This window comes from Pan paniscus, chromosome 20, assembly GCF_029289425.2.
Source record: "Pan paniscus chromosome 20, NHGRI_mPanPan1-v2.0_pri, whole genome shotgun sequence".
Taxonomy (NCBI): domain Eukaryota; kingdom Metazoa; phylum Chordata; class Mammalia; order Primates; family Hominidae; genus Pan; species Pan paniscus.
Window position 1 is genome coordinate 55,983,638 of NC_073269.2, and position 22,717 is coordinate 56,006,354.

Consider the following 22,717-nt stretch of genomic DNA (forward strand, 5'->3'; position numbering starts at 1 on the left):
TTTTTTTTTTTTTTGAGACGGAGTCTCACTCTGTCGCCCAGGCTGGAGTGCAGTGGCGCGATCTCGGCTCACCTGCAAGCTCCGCCTCCCGGGTTGACGCCATTCTCCTGCCTCAGCCTCCGGAGTAGCTGAGACTACAGGCGCCCGCCACCACGCCCAGCTAATTTTTTGTATTTTGAGTAGAGACGGGGTTTCACCGTGTTAGCCAGGATGGTCTCGATCTCCTGATCTCGTGATCCGCCCACCTCGGCCTCCCAAAGTGCTCAGATCCGTTTAAGTCTTATTTAGTGTTAGCATTCTTCCGGTAGTGGTCTGGTGGGACTACGTTTACCTAGTCCTAATTTCGGACGAGGTTCCACCTGCTTTCTAACCTCCAGCCATTTTTTTTCCCTTTGGAGAAGGGGTCTCACTGTGCTGCCCAGGCTGATCTCGACCTCCTGGTGTCATGTGATCCTCCCGCCTTGGCCTCCCAGCGTGTTGGGCTTATAGGCGTGAGGCACCAAGCCCAGTTGCTCCAGTCCTTTTATAATAGAAGACTCCCGGCTGGAGTTCCTGGCTTTGCTGGTGAATATGTGGGCTCTGGCTCCAACACTCACCCCCTCAAGATTGGGTTCCATGGTCACATAAGACTGGGATGCTCTCCTCCACCCCATGAACCTGTGTCTTCATATCTATAAAATGGGCACAAAGCCAGGCGCCGTGGCTCACGCCTGTAATCCTAGCACTTTGGGAGGCCAAGGCGGGTGGATCATTTGCGGTCAGGAGTTCAAGACCATCCTGACCAACATGATGAAACCCTGTTTCTACTGAAAATACAAAAATTACCCGGGCGGCAGTGGCGCGTAATCCCAGCTACTCGGGAGGTTGAGGCAGGAGAATCGCTTGAACCTGGGCGAGAGTGGGACCCTGTCTCAAAAAAATAAATAAAATGGGCACAGTAATTCCAACCCCCAGCTATTCACTGATAATCAGACGCTGCCATTCGGTTTCAGAAAATGTTGAATGAACACTCACAACACACTTCACATTTATCTCAGAGGTAAAACTCTTTAATCTCAGAGCGCCCCTCCCAACTGCCGATCCCCCAACCCCTCACTCTCTCCCCCACACCAGGGCCGGAGAGTGAGGGCCCCTGCCCCCCACCTTGGGTGGACGAGGGCCCTTTAAGGCACCTGTGGAGGTGGGGGGCGAGGGGCGGGAGCTGGTACCATCCTGGATGCAGGGACGGGTTTCGATTGGCAGGCTGTTGTGGGGATGGATGGAACCAATGAAAGGGGGTGCCAGAGGCAGGGACAGTTTGGGGCCATCCCTGAGGGGGTCAGGGAACAAGTTGTCGGGACTTGGGCAAAGACGACCCCAGTCCCCGTAGTGTAAAGAACGTAAATTGAAGGCCCCGGGCCAATTCTGGGAAGAGGAGGGCTTGGCCACGCCCCCAGGAAGCTGGAGCCAATTGGGAGGGAGTACTCAGGAAAAGCGGACGGTGACTATGTAGAGACTGGTCAAGCCCTTTACAGGATTTGAGCCAATCAAAAAAAGAGCTGTCCAGCGACTAGGGGATGGAGCCAATGCCGTGCGAGCAAAGCCCTTGTCGCTAGGCGGAAAACAAAGGAGTTGACCCATTTAGAGCTTAGAACTCAGCGAGCCAATCCCTTAATAGAAGGAATCTGTCGCTAGGCGGAGAGAGGAGACAGACCCAATCGGGAAACGGGACAGATCCCGCTCCTCGGCGCGGGAGGTCGTGGGCTGGAAGGACGGCGGGGATTGGCAGAAGCGGGTCAATCCTGGGAATGGGAGACGCAAGGAGGCCTGTCCCGGATCGGCCTCAGATTAGCAGGCCCCGGGAGTGGGGCGGGGGCGTAGTGTGGGATGGGGCGGACGCGGCCCGGGACGCTCCCTCCCTGGGCTTCAATATTTCCGCTTCAGCTTCTGGAAGTCGCTGGTGTTAAGCCGCGGCCGTGGCAGGTCCCCGAAGACCTGGGTGTCCTCGGCCTCTCGCAGCACCAGCGCGCGCATGCTCGCCGCGATGCGGTCCAGGTCGGGCGAAGAGGGCTGCGGGGACGGCGACGGGGCGAGGTCAGCGCCGGCAGGGCACTCCCCCTGCACCCACACGCGGTCCAGGGGTGCACCCTGGCTCCAAGCCCACTTCTAGCACGTCCCTGCCCTGCCACCTGTGCCCTGCGATGCCCACTGCCAGCAGTGCCCCTCCCCGTCTTGCTCCACGTAGGACCCCTTCTACCCGGTTCAGACACCTCCTCCACGAAGCCTACCTGCCCCTCTCCCTCTCCCCTTCTTGGCCTAGGACATTGCTTCCTACACAGTGGAAGTGCTGTTTTCTGCTAGCCATTAAGGCTGAGTGCACCGTCTCATGTCTGAGGATCTGGGCTGGGGTTTCAGTCATGTTCCAATCAGACCTCTGCCGCTGACAAACTATGAGCAAGAGGTTTTGCTTCCCTAGGCCTCAGTCTCCCCTTCTGAAAAATGGGGCGGATAACAGGGTCTCTGTGAGGGCTGAGATAATCAGCTGTTACTGCTTTATCATGTGGCCACTGCGCTACAGAAAAGATCCCTCGCTGTGTCAGCCCCCACCAAGGAGCGGTCCTACCATTCTGCCTGCAGCTCTGGCACCTAGTACTGTCTCCACTACAGCCCCCGTCACCCTGAGCTGGGCCTGTCCCCTCGCAGGATGGGACCCAGAGACCCAGATCAGGAACTGGACCTGAGCCCAGTGGGAGACCAGCCCCTGGGCACAGCACGCAGGAGGCCAGAGCGTTCAATTAACTGTGTTGCCATGAGTCGCAAGCACAGAGAGCAGCAGCAGGTGGACCCCGCCTGCACCAGGCCCTGTTCCTGGTCTTCAGTGCTCACTGCCTCATTGAGGGAGGATGCACAGAAAAGGTCACCACTGTGACTGCTGGTTTGCACATAAGGACACTGAGGCTTAAGGGGGGGACTGTGGGGACCCAGGCCTCCTCCCTCAAAGCCCACAGCTCCTTCCTGAAACACACCTGGGTTCCAGTCCCAGCTCTGCCTCTCAGGGAAGTCACATGTCCCCTCAGTGCCTCAGTTTCCCCTCTGCTTCAAGGAGGCTCAGTGAAGGGTGAGGAGGACCCACCCAGGCCAGCAGAGCCCAGCCCAGGAGCTTCAAACAGGGGTTGCTACAAGGGATGAACAGGGGACCAGGGGGTGGGACAAATTCTGCAAAGGGCCAGGAATGTGCAGGGTGGGGATGGGAGGTGATCTGAACCCTCCAAGCCTCAGTTTCCCCACTGGAGGGCATGCCAAAACACCTGTGCCTTGCCCAGAGCAGGTGTTCTATAAATAGAGACGCTCCTGGAAAGGAGAGGCCTTCTCTATAAGGCACTAGGACACATGGTAAGGCTGCAATTGTTAAAACTGCAAGGCTCGTGTCCAAGAACTCGCCTCTTGAGGTTGAGGGGAGGATTCAGTTAGCTTATGGGTGGAAAGCAGCATCCATGCTGGAGGGCTTCCTGGAGGAGGCGGCTCAGAGCCCTTCCAGCTGCCCTCCCTACCTCCCCACATTTGCCCCTCACCGGCCCATTCTCCTCATCTGATGACCGCGCCTCTGTCCTCTTCTCCTTGAAGCCCCAGACGGGCACAGACACAGGCAGGGACTTGGCGTACTGCTGTGTGGGTAGGGCTGAGACTGGGGGCACTGAGCAGGTGGGGGGGCCGGCGGGGGTCTCCTCGCTCAGGCTGCCATCTGAAAGAGAGGGTGGATTTCAGCTTCTGTCCCTGCCTTTGTGTTGGCCGTGTGCCCGCCCCCAGGTAGGGAGGGGAACAGCCTGGGACACTCACCGTCTGTACTCTCGGGGTCTGACTCACAGAAGGGGGGAAGGTCCTGGAGGGTGGCGTCCTCATCCATCACGAAGAGCCCTGTGGATGACCTGAGTTAGAGGCCCAGGCCAGGCAGCACCTAGCCATGCTCCATGTGCCCTCCTCCTCAGCCACGGCCACTGCCACTGCCACCACCTCCACCTCCCTGAGGCTTCTGAGACCCATTTCCTTCACCTCAAAAACAACTTCCTTTAGCAGCCTGCCTGGTCATCGGCAAAAACCAACCCAGTTTCTATGGATCTGCCACCTTCTCAGCTGCACACAACGGGCTGCTAACATGAAACCTCTATGATCTGTTCGGGACAATGTGACTCAAAATACAGCCTTAGAGAAACATGGGATGACTATGACCTCTGTTTCACAAATGGAGACCTGGAGACCCAGAGAAGTTAAGTCACTTGCCCGAGGTCCCATGGCTACTAAGGGACACCACCAGGATTTGAACTCAGGATGCCTGCCCTTCACCCTACGCGGGTTTTCTCCAGCAATGGTGAGGAGGCCGGCCATTGGTAATAACAACAAACAAGGACCTCCTAGTGACTGATCAAACTCCTACTAACTCCGCAAAGCCCTAGCGTTACAGTCCAGCCTCCGGGAAGTGCCCAACCCCCAAATTCCCCCCAAAACAGCTGGCTGCTCCCTCCCTGGCTTCCTCAGATGTTGGCTGCATCCCAGACAAATCTTTAACTCCTGCTTGGCCTCCCAGGCGTTGTGGAAACGACTCTGGTTCTACCCATGACCTGCTCCAGAGCCTCCCGACCCCCACCGGGACTCCAATTCCTTGGCTAGACCGGGAGCTCCTTGAGAAAAAAGCCCGAGCCTGCTCTGTGTCCTTGTGCCCACCACTCCCAGCACAGAGCTGGCCCCAGGACCAGTAAGGCTCAGAGCAGGGAAGGGACTGGCTTTAGATCACACAGCAAGCCCCAGGCAAGCCTGTCTGGCTCTGGGGTCCTGAGACTGCACTTCTGTAGAAGTACTCTGGGCTAAGCAGGCCCCCACCCCGACAAAGCCTCCTGTGGGCACCTCAAGCGCTGGGCCGCACCCGCCCCTGCCCCCACCCTCTCACCTCCATTATCACTGATGCCCAGCTGCTCCCCGGAGGTCTCTGTCTCTGTGGGCTCATCCTCGTCCTCCTCGTTGTCCTCTCTGGCCAGGGTAGGCCGGGGTGGGCTGGGTGTGGGACTGGGTGGCTGTGGTGCTGGTGGGGGCGCAGGAGGCCGAGCAGCAGTGGCAGCCCTGTGGGCCAGTGCGATGTCGTGGAGGCAGCGGCGCGCTGCCTCGGCCAGGGCTCCTCGACCATGGGCAGCATAGGCACAGGGGCCCGGGCGGGGTGGTGGCGGCGGGGCCGCGGTCAGCAGCACCAGCTCCGTGCCAGTCCGGGCCCGGAAGCGCTCAGCGGCCCCCACCACGGCCTCCCACAGCTCCTCGGGGCGCCCCGACGCCATCCGCGCCCTGCGGGCCAGAGCAGGACAGAGGGGGCTGAGGCTTGGCGGCCTACATCATTGCCACCCACTCAGAGTGTCCGCCCGTCCCCTGGATGGCACTCACCCCCCTCCACCCACCTTGTCCCAGCGGTGCTGTGTCCTCCCCAAACCTGCTACTCCCCAGGATTCTCACCATCCAGCCCTCGCAGGCCCAGACCCTGGCGACGTCCTCTGCCCCAGCCCATTCCTCCTGCCCCAAGTCACTGTACTCCTTCCCCTTTGGCCCTGCCCTGGCCTCTGTGGGAGCCGCCAGCCACATGTGAGCAGGGAGTACTGGAAAGGCAGGGAGTCCTAGCAGAGAGGCCTCTAACAGTAAAACCTGCACTGGGTTCTGAAGACTGAGTACAATAAAGCAGAACGAGCCGGGCGCGGTGGCTCAGGCCTGCAACCCCAGCACTTTGGGAGGCCGAGGCAGGCAGATCACCGAGCCCAAGAGTTCGAAGCCAGCCTGGGCAACGTGTTGAGACCCCGTCTCTATTTAAAAAAAAAAAAAAAAAAAAAAAAGGAATTTCATCTGCTTTTTTTACTCTTTTAACATGGTGTCTAGAAAATTTAGAATTCCACGTGGGGCTTGTGTTGAATTTGATGGATGATGCCACCCTGCTCCATCGCCCAGCCATCCCGTCGAGAGTGTCCTGCACAAGGCCCAGGGGGTTCCTTCAGCACCCGGAGCTGATGCTACTCCTCGCCATAGTCCTCAGGGCAGGCCCTGGAGGCTCTGGGTGTTTTGGCCATCCCCAGCTCCTGGGCCATCCTGCCTCCACGGCCTTCCAGAGCCTCTGAGGCCCGAGGCCTTCAGAAAACCTGGTCCCTGACCTTGATGACTTGTGCTCCATTCCCCACCAATCTTTCACTCATCCTAGGGTGGAAGAAACTTTCCCTCACCCATAGATCCAGCCAGTCCGCTCCCTAGGGGGTCCCACACTGTCTGAGTGGCCACCTTCCCAACACACTTCCTTCCAGAGGGAACTGGCTGGTTCCATGACTGAGGCCTCAGAGAGTCGGGGCTGAAATGGTGCTGGCGCTGCTCTCTGTGCTGGGAAATCCACACGGCTTTTCCTACAAGACTGTTCTGGCAGGTCCTCTGTTGTCCCTGATCCCCCAGGGTGCATCAGATAACTTCAGGAGCCCATCCGATGCCCTGGGCTTCCTCCATGAGCATTCATGTCACCTGAGCTTGTGATAGCTGTACCCTGGCTGCCTCCTGCATCAGACTGTGAATTCCCCCAAGGTCAGGGATTTGTGTTTGCAGGACAGGTCGGCCCTAAGCAGACAATGCAGGGTGCGTCTCCTTACTGGGTGAGAAGAGCAAGGGCAGGGGGGCTGGGTCCTTGCCCTGACTCTGTCTCAAACCTGCTGTGTGACCTTAGATGGCTCACTGGCCCTCTCTGTGCCTCATTTTCTTCCCCATTAACCAGCGTGGTTGAGCCAGAGCTGCTGGGCTGCGGAAGAAGCTCTTCCGGGAGGCAGTAAGCACACCACCATTGCACGGATTCAGGCACAGCTGTGGTCCAGCCCACCAGGGTGAAGGGAGCAGGGAGTCTGGAGTCTGAATGAAATTTGCAGGCCTTTTATGACTCACGATCATTGATGTTGGTGTTTGCTGAGCACCTATTCAGTGCTGGGATTCCACACCTGGCATCTCACCTATCTGACTCACTCAGGGAGTTCAAAGCCCCAAGGAAAGGAAGAGGTTTATCCACCACCTCCCAGAAGCCACGCAAGGACCCAAGATGGGATCAACCTTCTCTTCCCACCCTTTCACCTACACTATGAGACAGGAGCTTTAGTTACAGTTCACCCCATTTTACAGTTGCAAACTCAGGCCCAGGGGCAGTCAGCATCTTGAAGGGCCACAACTGGAAGAGGCAGGGCTGGGACCTGGACTCAGAAAGTCTAGATCCGGGGCCTGTTCTAAATCCTGACCGCCATCCTGCCTGCCTTTAGGAGGGCAGATATTCTAATCCAGATGGAAAAGTGAGGCTCAGAGAGCTTAGGACACTGGCAAAAAAGCACACAGCTACACAGGGCACAAGTGGGGCTGAAACTGCTGACTTCCCAGCCCCAAAACCCCACTGAACTGGGGGGTACCCGGTGTCTCAAACACACCCATGTCCTTCCCAGCTGATGAAGGAGGAAACTGAGGCTCTAAGCAAGAAATGGCTGGTCCAAAGTCAACTGCCTGGCCGTGCTAGGCCTGGGGCTCTCACTTCCACGGGCCTCCAGCCCCTAATGACATGCGGAGAAGAGGGGGAGAGGAGGTCCCGGAAGAGAACGTCAGGATGAACTCTCCGTGTACTCAATCTTGGAGTAGCCACGGGATTAAAGAGAGTGAAATAGGGTGAGTGGGTTGTGAGGGCTCCCCCAACTCAGGAGACACGAGCAAAAAGGACAGGGCGACTTCCACAGGCCTCTTTGCCAAGGTCCAGGGGCACCCTGTAATGTTACCCAACAGGAGAGTAGCCAAGACCTGGGGGTCCTCCTTACCCTTCAGCTTCTAGAGGAGGTCCTGTTTCCTCCAAGGAGCTGAGAGATGGAGGAAGAACCCGCCCCGATAGACGAGTTTCGTGTAAGATCAGGGAGAGATGAGAGGAAAGTGAGACGTGTTCCCCACAGGAGGGGAAGCACGATGTGGCTGTCCTCTTTGGATGCAGGGAGGAGGGAAGAGAGCTCCTGTCGAAATTTTAGTACCCCACACCCCAAGATGTGAGGAACCTGAGCATGAACGCGGTAGCCATGGGGTGAGTGCCTGGGGCCACGCTCAGCTGCCCCGAGACCTCCCAACCTCGCTCGGGGTCCAGGGAGGACCCACTGGTCTAGGAACAAAACAGGAAATCCCGCCCAGACGGAGGCCAGGACCGGAAGTCCCGCCTTTGGACGGGTGAGGGGCGCCCCGAGGCCCCCCAAACCATCCCCCGACCCCGTGGACGTGGTCCACGGCCCAGGTAGAGATCCCAGGCGCTCTGGAACCGCAAGGTGAGGCTGTCTACGATTTGCCTCAGGTCTGACAGGACGATTCCCACGGGCGACCCCCTTCCAGCGCTCAGCAAAGGATCGCTGGCAGACCTCTGCCCTCTGATCTGTGCAGGCCATACCCCTCCCGGGAGCCGCTCGCCCTCCCAGCGCCCCGCTGCCTCAGGACGGCCAAATCCTCCCCACACCGCGGTTAACAACGCCGCCTCCACTCACGTGCCCGTAGCCAGCATGGCCGGCCCGGCGCCGTCACCGCCCTCAAAAGACATGGCGGCGCCTTGCGTCACGTCCGCGCAGTTGCCCCGCCTCCTCTCCGCACACTCCGCCTCCCTTATCGGGGCCGCCCGAGATCAAGATGGCGGCCACAGGGGCTTCATCCGAACCAGTTGACAAGGGTGACGACAGCTTGCCCGTAAGAAAAATGGCGAAAGAAACGCTTCAGCTTTCCCGCCTAGAGCATTTCCATTTGCCCCCAACAATAATGGCCGTCCTCATATGCTCAATCATGACCACAGTAAACGAAGGCAAGCGACCTGACGTCCCTGACCCACAATAAACTTCTTCGACAAAAGTAGAGGAAATCGGTGCTCGTTAACAACATGGCAGCCAACCGGGCTTAATCAGCCCATAGTGTATATTGGCTCTCTCTCCCTCCAACCTGCTCCCATTCAGCACGAAGGCTGGCAAAGATCCAACACGGCAGCATTTCTTGCTTCGGTTTGCCAGGCTTCAAAATGGCGGCTCAGCCCGCTTTCTCGCGACGGTGACTCAGAAATTCGTCCGGGGCCGCTTCGTTTCTGGGGGCACTGACGGCTTCATCCCGTTATCCTGAGTCCCTCAGTGCCTCTTGTGGTGTACAGCTCCTCTCACCTCCTCTTCTCTTATCCGTTCGGCTCTTCCAGCTGTCGCGCCCCGCAGAGAGATGGGACAGCCCCGTATTAACATGGCCTTAGCGGACCGGCTTAGGCCATGCCCTCGAGCAAAATGGTACCTCCTTGGCTTCAATTCCAGTATGCAATATGGAGAAGGAAGTGGGCGTTTCAAGGCGTGCTTGCCCCAGGTGGTGCAGCTCTCAGACCCTCCCACTTGTTTACTTCGTGGCGAGAGGGCGAACACTGCGCCTGCGCACTCTCCGTAGCCGGATCCACCTTCAGCGTCTGCGCCACGTGACTCCGATCCACCCTCGAGGTTCCAGTGGAATAACCCCCTTCTGAAAAATGGTTTCACCCGCTCCTTCTCTAGAACGGGTCGGGCCGCTACCACTGTCCGGCCCGGAGGGGACCTGTTTTCTCCGGAAGTGACAACACGCTGACTAGGAAAAGGAGGAGGCGGGGCAGTGGGGCCTTCGGCGGCGACTATGGAAGGAGCCGGCTATAGGGTAAGCACTGAGGACGCATTCCCTCGCTTCAGTGTACGCGAAACGCCCCGTCTAGTGATCAGCTCTTCTCTCAGGCCTTGCGAGTGCTGTTGAGAATCCGGCACGGCCTTGGCAAACACCGATCTCTTACAAACGCGCCGTCACCCTCCCGTCCACCGCCCCAGGGAAGAACCTCTCATGGCCCCGCCCCCCCGGCTCAGGCGACTCCTTGAGCCCTGCCCGCTGTGGAACGCACGCCAGCATCCGAACGCGGGCTGGACCATTCTCCCCGCCTTGGTCCCGGGGCAATGGCTCTCCCGGCCCCGCCCCCTGAGGGTGGCTCCTCCCTGGGCCCGTCCCTATTGGCTCCCCAGGCTGGTCCCCTCGCTTGGGCCCCAGCCCTCGCTGGTTTCCCCCTACTCAGGTGGTGTTTGAGAAGGGCGGAGTGTACCTGCACACCAGCGCTAAGAAGTATCAGGACCGAGACTCTCTCATCGCTGGTGTCATCCGTGTCGTGGAAAAGGTGCGCTGGGAGGGAGCAGGGCTCGGACCCGCTTCGAGCGGGATGCAGGCGGTCTGGGATGCAGGCGGCAACTGTAGGAGTTTGGTCTGGCGGTCAGCAGTGGGACCTGAAGAAGGCTGGGTGTGGGAACTGGAATGAGGGGCGGGACTTTGAAAGGCTGAGGGTAGAAACTGGGAAAGTTTGGAAATTTGCAACGGAAAGTTTTGGGAATGTGGTATGGGGAGCGCCTCTAACCCCGCCTCCCTCCTTACCCTAGGACAATGACGTCCTCCTGCACTGGGCTCCTGTAGAGGAGGCTGGAGATTCCACCCAAATCCTCTTCTCCAAGAAGGTAGGCTCCACCCGCTTTGCCCTTCTCCACTCGCTTTTTTTCTAGGTCCGTGCTGTTGTAAGTCATTTGAGGGACCTGCGTACAATCCCAGACCTACTCGTGGGGCATGTGTGACCCTGTTTAGGCTTGGGTACTCTGCTTCTCGTTTTGCTCCTCTCTGTGAAATGGGCAGAGGATGCCCATTCAAGGAAAAAGAGCAGGGAGCATGAGACGCACGGTCGTGGGGACGGCTGACCCCTCTCTCCCTTTGCTTCTTGGGAGATCCCTGCCAGGGTGCAAGATGTGGATTCGAGTTGCTTGAAGGGAAGTGGCATTTCCTCTGGTGCCAGAGGACAGGGCCTGACAGCCTACTCACCCACTTCGTCACTGCTCCCGGCTTTCCCTTCGTTATGTCTCCTGGGACTTCCCATGGCTGGACCCCGTCCTGGGCAATTCTGAGACCCAGAGATAAGTCAGATCCAGACCCACCTAAGCCCTGACCCTTACTCACTTTTTGAGAAACTGATAGATGAGGTCGAAAACGCTAGGAAGTGTTGGAACTTTTTGCACCCAGACAGTCTGATTCCAGATCCCCAACGCTTCCTGGGAGAGCAGACATTTGAGCTGGGACTCCCAGGATATGAAAGGACAAGAAGGTATTTCAGGGACAGCAGAACAACCTTCAAGGCACACGGAGAAGTTGGATGCCTCTGTAGGGGGGTTCTTTAGTGGGGAATGAGACCTCCATTGGAGCTGACGAGTTCCACCCAGGGGCAGGAAGTCAGTCGGCACCCACAGAGCTAGTGACGAGACACTGGAAGGCTGAGCTGGCCACCTGCACTGCCCCAGGGCAGGAGGATGAAGATGAAGATGACTCTCCACCTTGCTCCACAGCCAAACACAGCCAAGGCACCAGGAAGTTGCGTTACATCACTTCCGCTTTTCAGGTTGGCCTGCATCTGGTTGGTAGAATTTGTCCTGTGTCCTGGATTCCAGCTGCAAAGAAACCTGGGAAATGTAGTGTTTTTTTTTTTGTTATTGTTGTTTTGTTTGTTTTTTTTGACAGTCTCACTGTCTCAAAAGAGTGCAAAGTGGTATCTTATTGTGGTTTTGGTTTGTATTTACCTAGTGAGTACAACAGTGTCCATTGAGCACTCCGCAGCCTGACTGCAGAGCCACCTGCCCTGTAGCATAGACCTCCCCATGCACTGGGAGACATGGGGTCAAGTCCTGGCTCGCTCTCTGGTTGCATTGGGTGACCCTGAGAAAGTGCTGTACTTTCTTTTTTCTTTTTCTTTCTTTTTTAATGAGACAGAATTCGCTCTTGTTGCCCAGGCTGGAGTGCAATGGCGCCATCTCAGCTCACTGCAACCTCCGCCTCCCAGGTTCAAGCGATTTTCCTTCCTCACCCTCCCGAGTAGCTGGGATTACAGGCATGCGCCACCATGCCTGGCTAATTTTTTTGTATTTTTTTAGTAGAAACGAGGTTTCTCCATATTGGTCAGGCTGGTCTCGAACTCCTGACCTCAGGTGATCCACCCGCCTCAGCCTCCCAAAGTGCTGGGATTACAGGCGTAAGCCACCGCACCCGGCCTGCTGTACCTTCTTTGTGCCTCAGTTTCCCTCTTTATTCAATGGGGCTATCTTCCAGGGTAGCCTCGAGGCTAAGATCTGAATCCATGGCCCCTTACTGTCTGCTCCTTCCCTCTCCTAAGGACTCCAGTGGGGGTGACTCATGTGCTTCTGAGGAGGAACCAACTTTTGACCCCGGCTATGAACCTGACTGGGCTGTCATCAGCACTGTGCGGCCACAGCCCCGCCACTCAGAGCCCACGAGAGGTAGGCTGAGGTGGTGGCCCTTGAGAAGCACGTGTGGGCCAGGTAGGACACATCTTGCCCTCAGTGGTCACGGTCCCGAGGGCTTTGCTGCCCACAATCAAGAAGGCCACCAGTCACCACCTTCCAGTCCCAGGAGCATGGAAGTGAATGGGAAGACAGGACTGTCCCAGCCCAGGTCAACATGGCCAGTGTCTCTGAGACTGCAGCCTTGCTCATCCTACTGGGCTCCCGGATTGGCTGTGGGTGCTCCCACACCAGGCCTGCCCCTGAGGTTTGAGGCTGGTGGGGTGACAGATGCAGCCAGTTAGGGTGATTTGCACCATCCTGGGGTCACACAGGGTGCAGGGGACATCCAGAGAAGGCACGTGACCCCTCTGGGGAATGGAGATTCCTTCCAGGAAGAGGTGATGCTGGAGCTTGGCACTGAGGGACTCTTGGGAGTTTTCTCTTCTGGCAGAGAGAGCAGCCCGTGCAAGCCAGAGGCAGGCGGCCCCTGTGTGTTTAGGGAGCCGCTGGCCTTTCATTGTAGCTCAAGTGTGGGATTTTGAGTGAAGAAAGGTTGGAGGTAAGATAGGCAGGGGCGAAGGACAGACCCGAGGGGCCTCGAGTGCCAGGTTGAGGAATAGGGCCCTTACCCTGCAGGTCGAGGGGTGCCTAGGAAGGTTCTGGAAAGGTACATGTCCACTGGGCTCCCTTCCCATCTTACTCATTTGTGCTTCCAAGGAATGTGAGGCCAGGGGCAGAGGGGTGGCTTGTGGCGGGGCCCTCAGGAGATGCCTGTGCCGAAGGAACATCCTGGGTTGTGGTTGATAAGGCCGACTCTGGCTTCCCACACTTCCCCCAACACAGCGCCGTCTCCCTAGGTGCAGAGCCCAGCTGCCCCCAGGGCTCCTGGGCCTTCTCAGTGAGTCTGGGGGAGCTGAAGTCCATCCGCCGCTCCAAGCCGGGCCTCAGCTGGGCCTACCTGGTTCTGGTGACCCAGGCTGGAGGTTCCCTGCCCGCACTGCACTTCCACCGCGGGGGCACCCGCGCCCTGCTCCGCGTCCTCAGCCGCTACCTGCTGTTGGCCAGGTGAGCTCTCTCCCAGTGCTGGGCCTTAAACCGGGCCCAGTCCCACCATGGCTGCAGCGTGACCCCTCGGGGCTGTGAAAGAAACACAACTCACACTGATTTAAAGGAAGGCAAAGAGTTGACCAGCACATATAACTAAAAAGTCAAAAGGGAGTATTGATTTCAGGCAGGACCCAGGTCCCAAAATGTTAGAAACAGTTATCCTTTTTCCCTCTGAGTTCGTTATTCTCTGGGGCCCCAGTATCCGTGGCTTAACAACCTGGCTGGATAGAAGGCACCTCTTTCCCCACGTTCCAACAAGATCCCAGAGCTGCCTCTCATTGGCTCGTCCCTGAGTCAGTCACACTGGACCGGAAGGTGAAAGGCCCTCATTGGCCAGCCCTGAGTCATGTGCCCACCCCTGGGATCCAGCTGTGGGCCTCCTTTAACAGCATTCCCTGAAATGAGGGGTTGCCCAGGGGTGGTTGGGACGCTGCAGCTGGAACGGATGTCGGCCGAGCACAGACAGCCTGGGACACTGGGCCCCTACCTGTGCATCACCTGTGCGTCACCTCCCGCCTCCCAGCTCCCCGCAGGACTCCCGCCTCTACCTTGTCTTCCCCCACGACTCCTCTGCTCTCTCCAACTCCTTCCACCACCTGCAGCTCTTTGACCAGGACAGCTCCAATGTGGTGTCTGTGAGTGTCCACGGCAGGAGGCCTGGCGGGTGTGGGCAGGGAGGGACGAGAAGGGGCGGGCCATGACCTCCCTTTGGCCTCGTCCCCAGCGCTTCCTCCAGGATCCCTACTCCACCACCTTCAGCAGCTTCTCCCGAGTGACCAACTTCTTCCGGGGTGCCCTGCAGCCACAGCCTGAGGGAGCTGCCTCCGACCTTCCCCCGCCACCCGACGATGAACCCGAGCCTGGATTCGAGGTCATTTCCTGTGTGAGTAGTGAGTGGACCCTCCCTGTTATTTCTGGCCGTGTCTCCCTGGGCACATGATTTCATTTCCCTGGGCCTCAGTTTCCTCTTAGGTAAAACGGGGATGGTAATGGGACACCCTCAGGGGGGTGCATGAGGAAAGCGCTCATGGCTCTGCCAGACACTGTGAGCACCTGCTCACCCTTATTGGGGGACCCCTCCTAACTGGGGGATGACTTGGCTGCTGAGCCCCGGAAGAGGCTGCTGCCCGCCCCTGAATGTTAGTCATCCGTCAAGCTAAGAAGCTCTCTGAGCTTGTGGACTGAGGCTGGGTTGGGTCCCCCCACCACCCCACCGAGCCCCAGGCTCATTTGCTCTTTGCCTGCAGGTGGAGCTGGGGCCTCGGCCAACCGTGGAGCGGGGCCCTCCAGTTACAGAGGAGGAGTGGGCACGCCACGTGGGCCCTGAAGGCCGCCTGCAGCAGGTCCCTGAGCTGAAGAACCGGATCTTCTCGGGGGTGAGTGCCAGGACAGGTGGAAGAATGGGGCAGGGCCAGAACAAGGCCCCACTGAGCTGCCTGCCCTCCTGCACCCCCAGGGTCTGAGCCCCAGCCTGCGGCGCGAGGCCTGGAAGTTCCTCCTGGGGTACCTCAGCTGGGAAGGCACAGCTGAGGAGCACAAGGCCCACATACGCAAGAAAACGTGAGTCCTCAGGAGGCCCTGCCCTGCCAGGCATGACACCTGGTACCTCCTAGGGCACCAATGGGCAAGTTCTGTGGATGCTGGTTGTGAACCTGCTGTATCTGGGCACCATCCTGCACCTGTGGAATACGGCAATGATCAAACCAGACCCATCCTCACCCCTGTATGGTCTGTCTCCATTGCAGTTTTCATTCCTGTGCCATACTGTTTTAATGATCACAGTTTTGCAGCATGTTTTATAACCTAGGAGGGCCCATCTCTCCTCATTCCTGGTGTAGGTTATATACCTGCCAGGCACTGAGGATGCAGCAGTGCTGGACGATTCCCTGTCCCTGGTCCCTCGTCCAGCGGGGGGTGACAAATTTTCATCAAAAGGCCACAAGGCTATGTAGTGAGAGATGCCAGGAAGGTGAAGTGTAAGGGATAGTGGCAAGAATGACGAGGTGACCTGCTTGGGTCTGTGTGGTCAGGGAGGGGCTCTGCAGGGCTGACCTGGGAGGTGGCGCCAGGCTTGGAGGTCTCTGGGTGCTGCAGATAGTGGCGGCCTCACATCTTGTTTCCCTCTGTCACTCAGGGATGAGTATTTCCGCATGAAGCTGCAGTGGAAATCTGTGAGCCCTGAGCAGGAGCGGAGAAACTCGCTTCTGCATGGATACCGCAGCCTCATCGGTCAGTGTCAGGGGTGGCACTTAGGGTGGATGGGAGCAGGGAACCACAGGAGGGCCTCAGGCATGAGTGGGAGATAGAGGGAGCCCCCTGCCTCCCCAAGACCAGGGAGAGGGCATCTTGGGGGAAAGCGGCATGGGCTGTTGGGGAATGGCCCTGGGGGAGCAAGGCCAGGGACAGGATGGGAAAGAAGGGGAGCCCGGCTCCCTTCAGGCCCAGTCTCAGTTCTGTCGATGCCTGGTGATCTTGGCAAGTGATTTTGCCTCCCTGGGCCTCAGTTTCCCCTACTGTGGGAGGATACAGCCAGCTGGTGAGTGGGAGGCCCGGCGCCTCACAGCAGGAGCATCAGTGATGGTTTCTAGAACCAGCTCTGCTTCTCCCCCAGAGCAAACCCCGAGGCTGGGGGCTGCCGGCAGGAGGAGCAGTGGGGGCTGGCACTGGTGGCCAGCAGGGATGGGCCCCCCTACCTTTCTCACCTTTGCACCCTGTGCCCGGTCCCCGCAGAGAGGGATGTGAGCCGCACTGACAGGACCAACAAGTTCTACGAGGGTCCCGAGAACCCGGGGCTGGGCCTGCTGAACGACATCCTCCTCACCTACTGCATGTATCACTTCGACCTCGGTGGGTGCCAGGCCTGGGGACGGGCGCAGCTGGGGCTGTCCAGGGGAGCGCTGCGGGCTTGGCTGCAGCCTGACCCCATGTCCCCCCAGGCTACGTCCAGGGCATGAGTGATCTTCTCTCCCCGATCCTCTACGTCATTCAGAACGAGGTGGATGCTTTCTGGTGTTTCTGTGGCTTCATGGAGCTCGTGGTGAGGCTTGGGTCAGGGGTGGGACACAGGCCTGTCGAGCGATCAGGTGTCCTGGCACCTCACAGGGTCTGCTTTTTCCCCCCTCCTTCCGTCCCACAGCAAGGGAACTTTGAAGAGAGCCAGGAGACCATGAAGCGGCAACTCGGGCGACTGCTGCTGCTCCTGAGGGTGCTGGACCCCCTGCTCTGCGACTTCCTGGGTATGTGTCTCGGGAGGGTGGGCAGGAGACAATGGGGTCATAGCCCTTGCCAGATTCTCTGGTAGCAGCCACAGTGGCATCCTGGACATTGGGTCCTGATCCAAACGAGAAACATCCCCACACAACCTAGAATGTAGAGGCAGAATTGCTGTTTGAAGCAAAACTTCACCAAATGCAGACACGCAGGAACGCTGACTCACCCCGTCCTCATGCTCACCTAGATCCTGTTTGGGCTTTGCCTTTGGCTTAACCTGCAGGGTATTTTTCAGAAATAAGGACCTAGGCATTCCTGCCACTTCCTATCCCCACCTGGCTGTGGCTCACCTTGAACCAGGAATCAAGAGACTGGTTCTCTGGGCCCTGGGGCTGGGGGTGCTGCATCCCAGCTTTAACATTTTTATTCTTCGACCAGGCACAGTGGCTCACACCTGTAATCCCAGCACTTTGGGAGGCCAAGGCGGGCGGATCACTTGAGGTCAGGAGTTCAAGACCAGCCTGACCAACATGGAGAAACTGTCTCCACTGAAAATACAAAATTAGCTGGGCCTGGTGGCACACGCCTGTGATCCCAGCTACTCAGGAGGCTGAGGCAGGAGAATCGCTTGAACCTGGGAGGTGGAGGCTGCAGTGAGCCAAGATCACACCATGGCACTTCAGCCTGGGCAACAAGAGCGAAACTCCATCTCAAAAAAAAAAAAAAAACATATATTCTTTATTACTTGGTCAATGTAAAAACTGCAGGAAATTAAGATGAAGAAGAAAAAGTAAGGCTGGGTGTGGTGGTTCATGGTTGTAATTCCAGTGCTTTGGGAGGCCAAGGTGGGAGGATCACGTGAGCCAAGGAGTTTGAGACCAGCCTGGGCAACACTGGGAGACCAAAAAAAATTGGGAGACTACAAAAAGATTTAAAAATTAGCCTGGGCGCAATGTCATCCTGGGATCACGCCTGTAATCCCAGCACTTTGGGAGGCCAGGCAGGTGGATCACTTGAGGCCAGGAGTTCCAGACCAGGCTGGGCAACATAGCAAAACTCTGTTTCTACTAAAAATACAAAAAAATTAGCCAGCCGTGGTGGCGCCCACCTGTAATCCCAGCTGTTGGGATCGGCTGAGGCACAAGAATCATTCGAACTGGAGTGGGGGAGGTAGCAGTGAGCAGAGATTGTGCCATTGCACTCCAGCCTGGGCAACAGAGTGAGACCTTGCCTCAAAAAAAAAAAAAAAAAAAAAAAAAGGTCGGGTGTGGTGGCTCATGCCTGTAATCCAGCACTTTGGGAGGCCGAGGTAGGCAGATCACCTGAGGTCAGGAGTTCGAGACCAGCCTGGCCAACATGGTGAAACCCCGTCTCTACTAAAAATACAAAAATTAGCCGGGGGTGGTGGCCGGCACCTGTAATCCTAGCTACTCGGGAGGCTGAGACAGGAGAATCACTTGAGCCGAGGTTGCACCACTGCATTCCAGCCTGGGCGACAGAGCGAGACTCTGTCTCAAAAAAAAGAAAAAAGAAAGTTAAAGTTGCTGTTTGATATCGTTTTTCTTGAGTGCAGATGGTGATGATAATAAGTTAAACTTATTCATGAACATTTCCTCGATGCTTTAGGACCCCCGGGGGAGGGAGCTGAGATACTCTGTCCTCACCTTACTGATGAGGAAACTAACCCATAGAAAAGCATCACCTTCTAGGGCACAAGGACAGAGGCTGCCTCTGGGTTATTCAAAGTCTTCTGAAACATCACTTTTCTTGACTGCGCGGCATTGTGTCCACCTGCAAGATGTGGTAGATTTGATGTAACTTGACCTGCTGGAGATTCGGTTCCTTTGCAGTTTTTCATCACGGTGCATAGTCTGGGTAATTTCTTCTTTAGGTTCACTTCCAAGAAGTGGAATTTTGTTGAGGACAGTGCGTGTTTTCACAGCTTTGGAGAGTTTGTCCTCCGTTGTTACTTTCCTAAAAGGTTAGAATGCTCAGACTCTCACTTTTATTTGAGTTAACTTGGGAAAAAAAGGTTCAACACCAGCTTAATTTTTTTTTTTCTTTTTGAGACGGAGTCTCGCTCTGTTGCCCAGGCTGGAGTGCAGTGGCACGATCTCGGCTCACTACAACCTCCACCTCCCGAGTTCAAGCGATTCTCCTGCCTCAGCCTCCCAAGGAGCTGGAATTACAGGGGTGTGGCACCATCCCAGCTAATTTTTGTATTTTTAGTAGAGATGGGGTTTCACCACGTTGGCCAGGCTGTATTTTTAGTAGAGATGGGGTTTTACCATGTTGGCCTGGCTGGTCTCGAACTCCTGACCTCAGGTGATCCACCCGCCTCACCCTCCCAAAGTGCTGGGGTTACAGGCGTGCGCCATCGCACCCGGCCTTCAGCTTAAATTTTTGCTGACAGCGTATCTAGGAATGTCAGTTTCCTTAGCGCTCACCAGCAGCGGGCACTGAGGTCTGTTTCGTCGGGCGTGCTGGGCGTCCTGCCTCCCTTCCATGTCCATGGCAGATGTGGAAGTATAATAGCACACTTCCTCTGGAGTGTGGGAGGAAGGAGGGGCAGGGCCCGCGTTCAGGGCTGCTCCTGCCTCACCTCCGAGGTTCCCAAGCCAGGCATAAGTCACTTGCCTAGACTTGGGGAAGGTCTTCCAGTCAGGATGACTTCTCAAACTCTCAGTCCCAGCGCTGGGCAAGGCTGAGTGGGCTCCATGTCATCCCCCAGATTCCCAGGACTCCGGCTCTCTCTGCTTCTGTTTCCGGTGGCTGCTCATCTGGTTCAAGAGGGAATTCCCCTTCCCGGATGTCCTTCGGCTGTGGGAGGTGGGCCAGCCAGTTTGGGCGAGAGGCCTGAAGGGGTGGGCTCACCTGCCCTGGGAGAGCCTGGGAGGTTGGGCGGAGAGGGGCAGACCCTGGTGGGACCTCAGGCCCAGGCTGGGCTATGACCTCTCCCTCCCTCCCTCTGTCCCGCACCCTCAGGTGCTGTGGACAGGGCTCCCTGGCCCCAATCTGCACCTGCTGGTGGCCTGCGCCATCCTGGACATGGAGAGGGACACCCTCATGCTGTCCGGCTTCGGCTCCAATGAGATCCTCAAGGTGAGGCTCCGGCCCCGCCCCCGCCCTGTCCACCCTGAGCTGGGCGCTGCCCAGGGCCGCAGTACCTCCGGGGAGCAGGTGTTTAGTGTGGGATTATTGAAAGCCTGGTTAGTTGGGAGCGCAGTGGGGGTGGGGCCGCGTAGGTTTCCCTTCTGCCCCATGCCATGCCTGCTCCCAGCAAGGTCCTCCGGGCAGGTGGGTGGGGACCTACCCTCCCCGAGTACGTGCTCAGAATGCTCCCGGAGGCCTGAGAAGCATGACTCCCCCAGCGCACCTCTGAGCCCCCAGAGGGCCAGCCCGGTGTGTCTTCATTGTTTCCCAGCACGAGGCACAGAGTGGGCGCTCGGGCGGAGGTGGCTGAGTGCCGGCTGGCGCCTGACCCACCCCCTCCCGCAGCACATCAACGAGCTGACTATGAAGCTGAGCGTGGAGGACGTGCTTACCCGCGCCGAGGCCCTGCACCGCCAGCTAACCGCCTGCCCCGTGAGTCCCCGTCCGCCCCGCAGCGCCCCGCCCGAGCCCCGACCGACCCCCGCCCCCTTCTCACCTTCACCTTCCGCTTTTCGCTTCTCTCATCCTGTGCCTCCAGGAGCTGCCCCACAACGTGCAGGAGATCCTGGGGCTGGCCCCGCCCGCAGAGCCCCACAGCCCCTCGCCCACCGCCTCCCCGCTGCCTCTGTCGCCCACCCGGGCCCCGCCCACCCCGCCGCCCTCCACGGACACAGCCCCGCAGCCCGACAGCAGCCTGGAGATCCTGCCCGAGGAGGAGGACGAGGGCGCCGACTCCTAACCCCGCCAGGCAGCCTCGTTCTGCACAGGCACTTTAGCCCGAGCCAGGCACACCTGCGAGGGGGCAGGTGTGCTCCGCCGCCCTGCTGATAAGCTGGCTTCATTAAACTGACACTTCTCATGTGCATTTGGCTTCTTGTTGGTGGGGGGAAGGCTGCCAAGTGGGCTCTGACCTGGTTGGGGAGGGGATGGTGGCTGGGCAGAGCCTAGGGTGAATGATTGGGGTTTGTGGAGGCAGGGCTCCCTGAGTTGCCTGATTTGTTTTTTTTGTTTTATGAGATGGAGTCTTGCTCTGTCGCCCAGGCTGGAGTGCAGTGGCAGATCTCGGCTAACTGCAGCCTCCGCCTCCCGGGTTCAAGCAATTACCCTGCCTCAGCCTCCTGAGTAGCTGGGACTACAGGCGTGTGCCACCACACCCGGCTGATTTTTGTAATTTTGGTAGAGATGGGATTCCACCATGTTGGCCAGGCTGGTCTTGAACTCCCGACCTCAGGTGATCTGCCTGCCTTGGCCTCCCAAAGTGCTGGTATTACAGGCGTGAGCCACCGCGCCCGGCCTGATTTGGGGTTTTTGGAAGAGGATAGGGTGCCCTGGGCTGCGGCGGCGACCTGGTAGCTGTGTGGGAACACTTCCCGGACATAACCAAGGTGGAAGGGCCTGCAGAGATGTACTCTGGGGAGCCTGCCCTCCCAGCTGCTGCTTGTGAGAAAAATCACCTCCTGTTCAGCCACTGTCAGCTGGGCTTTCTGTTACTTGCATTAGGGCCCATCTGTGCTTCAGACTCGTGACAGAGGTGGTCGCTGTGATTGCCATTTCCCGGTGGTGCAGGGCGTCCTTCCGGTTCCCTCTGTGCGCACCACCCCCCACCCTCCTCTGGAGCCCCACTGTCCAGGAAGAAGTAAGGGGCAGATTTTTGGGGGGGCTCCAGGATGGGCGTGGCGCCTGCTAACTGCAGGGCTAGTGGTTCCGATGCAGGCAAACTGGGGAAGTAACAGCCACGGGGGAGGCTGGACCACACGGCTTTTTCCGAAAATACTTTAATGCGAGGTCCTCGTGTGGGTCGTGTTTTGGAGAGATAACTGGCCTTGGACTGGAGGGTGGCTGCCTTCTTCCTTTGCCAGGTCATGCGAGGGGCTGCTGGCCACCCCATGCACATGCCCCTGCCCCTCCATGTCAGATGCGTGCCCCTCGGGGCTGGCTGTGTCCGATGCAGGCCCCTTCCGGCTGTGGATCTTGATGGCGGCGCGCAGCGCCGACTTGACCGCCGTCTCCACCCAGCCGTGCGGGTAGGCGGTGTGCTCGCCGGCAAAGTAGATGCGGCCATAAGGGACCGTCCAGTAATCCTTTTCGGTTTGCCAGAGCGCCGGCGGCTGTACCACGAAGCCACCCTGGCTGTGCGGGTCCTCCGCCCAACGCTTGACGACGCCGGTGCCGTCCCAGAGCTGGCGCACGACAGGCCCGTGCAATGCCGCCACGTCGTCGAGCGCCAAGCGCAACGCCTCTTCCCGGCTCAAGCCGGCGAACGCCGCCGCCGCGTCCGACCACGTGTACGAGGCCAGCAGCAGCGCGCCCTCGCGCGGCGGCGGGTAGAAAATCATGCGCGACGGGCGATCGGTATTCGAGTGGCCGCCTTCAATGTGCTCCTCGCGCCAGAAGGGCCTGCGGAAGCTTAGGAACACCTTGGTGGCCGGCACGTAGTGCAGCCTCCGCAGCGCCTCCTGCATGTGGCGGGGCAGCGGCGGCGAGAAGTTGATGCGCTTCACTGCCGGTCCGCTCGCCGTCAGCAGCACCACGTCGGCCTTCAGCACCTTCAGATTCCGCGCCGGGGGAGAGGTCTCGATCTGCACGTGCACATCGTGCGGTCCCTGGGTCATCGCCACCACGGGCGCGTTCAACAGCACAAGCCCGGACAGCGAGCTCAGCAGCGCGCGCGGCAGCAGGTCCCAGCCACCCACGATGCGGCTGTACCTGCAGGCGGGGCGGGGCGGGGTGGGGGCGTGACCTGGGCTCTGCGGCCCTGCCCCTCTGCTTTGCCCCACCCACCCCGGCAGCGGGCCCCTATGGGCACCGGCCCGCTCCCCTGTCATCCACCTCTCCCTACCCCGCCCGTCCCTGACATCCCGAAGGCCGCAGGAGTAGTGGATTGTGTCACCAGGGACCCC

The 22,717-nt window shown here is 58.5% G+C and overlaps 3 protein-coding genes across 13 annotated transcripts in view; 1 reads left to right on the forward strand and 2 right to left on the reverse strand.

The window, feature by feature from the left end:
- Positions 1–1,027: 1,027 nt before the first annotated feature.
- On the reverse strand, positions 1,028–9,289 carry AKT1S1 (AKT1 substrate 1). 4 transcript variants are annotated; one of them, XM_003814349.5, is made up of 5 exons: positions 8,529–9,289; positions 4,922–5,307; positions 3,817–3,894; positions 3,552–3,721; positions 1,028–2,049 (listed from the first exon to the last, which is right to left on the reverse strand). In XM_003814349.5, the coding sequence occupies exons 1-5, from the start codon at positions 8,579–8,581 to the stop codon at positions 1,906–1,908; spliced, it is 831 nt and encodes a 276-aa protein (XP_003814397.1). In that variant the 5' UTR covers positions 8,582–9,289; the 3' UTR covers positions 1,028–1,905. The 4 variants fall into 4 exon arrangements, with proteins under 4 accessions (XP_003814397.1, XP_057156559.1, XP_063456597.1 ...); XM_057300576.2 differs by lacking the exon at positions 8,529–9,289 and adding an exon at positions 8,435–8,453; XM_063600527.1 differs by lacking the exon at positions 8,529–9,289 and adding an exon at positions 8,055–8,158.
- TBC1D17 (TBC1 domain family member 17) lies at positions 8,659–20,680 on the forward strand. 3 transcript variants are annotated; one of them, XR_004668081.2, is made up of 18 exons: positions 9,551–9,690; positions 10,094–10,192; positions 10,449–10,523; positions 12,218–12,341; positions 13,205–13,412; positions 13,978–14,089; positions 14,179–14,337; positions 14,702–14,830; positions 14,911–15,014; positions 15,589–15,683; positions 16,185–16,301; positions 16,391–16,491; positions 16,591–16,690; positions 18,556–18,645; positions 19,396–19,493; positions 19,650–19,766; positions 20,089–20,249; positions 20,356–20,417. XR_004668081.2 is itself a non-coding variant. In XM_034946790.3 (18 exons), the coding sequence occupies exons 1-18, from the start codon at positions 9,670–9,672 to the stop codon at positions 20,554–20,556; spliced, it is 2,037 nt and encodes a 678-aa protein (XP_034802681.2). In that variant the 5' UTR covers positions 9,551–9,669; the 3' UTR covers positions 20,557–20,680. The 3 variants fall into 3 exon arrangements, 2 of the variants coding, with proteins under 2 accessions (XP_034802682.2, XP_034802681.2); XM_034946790.3 differs by having other exon boundaries at positions 20,163–20,249; positions 20,356–20,680; XM_034946791.3 differs by lacking the exon at positions 18,556–18,645 and having other exon boundaries at positions 8,659–9,690; positions 20,163–20,249; positions 20,356–20,680.
- Positions 20,679–22,717, reverse strand: part of IL4I1 (interleukin 4 induced 1) — a 39,813-nt gene continuing 37,774 nt past the window's right edge. For 5 of the 6 annotated variants that reach the window (XM_063600520.1, XM_063600519.1, XM_055103358.3 and 2 more), the window contains one exon: positions 21,577–22,523. In XM_063600520.1, the coding sequence (XP_063456590.1) occupies positions 21,593–22,523 (931 nt within the window). In that variant the 3' untranslated portion in view covers positions 21,577–21,592. Of the gene's footprint in view, positions 22,524–22,717 lie in introns of all 6 variants that reach the window. The other variant, XM_003814347.5, reaches the window with a different exon arrangement.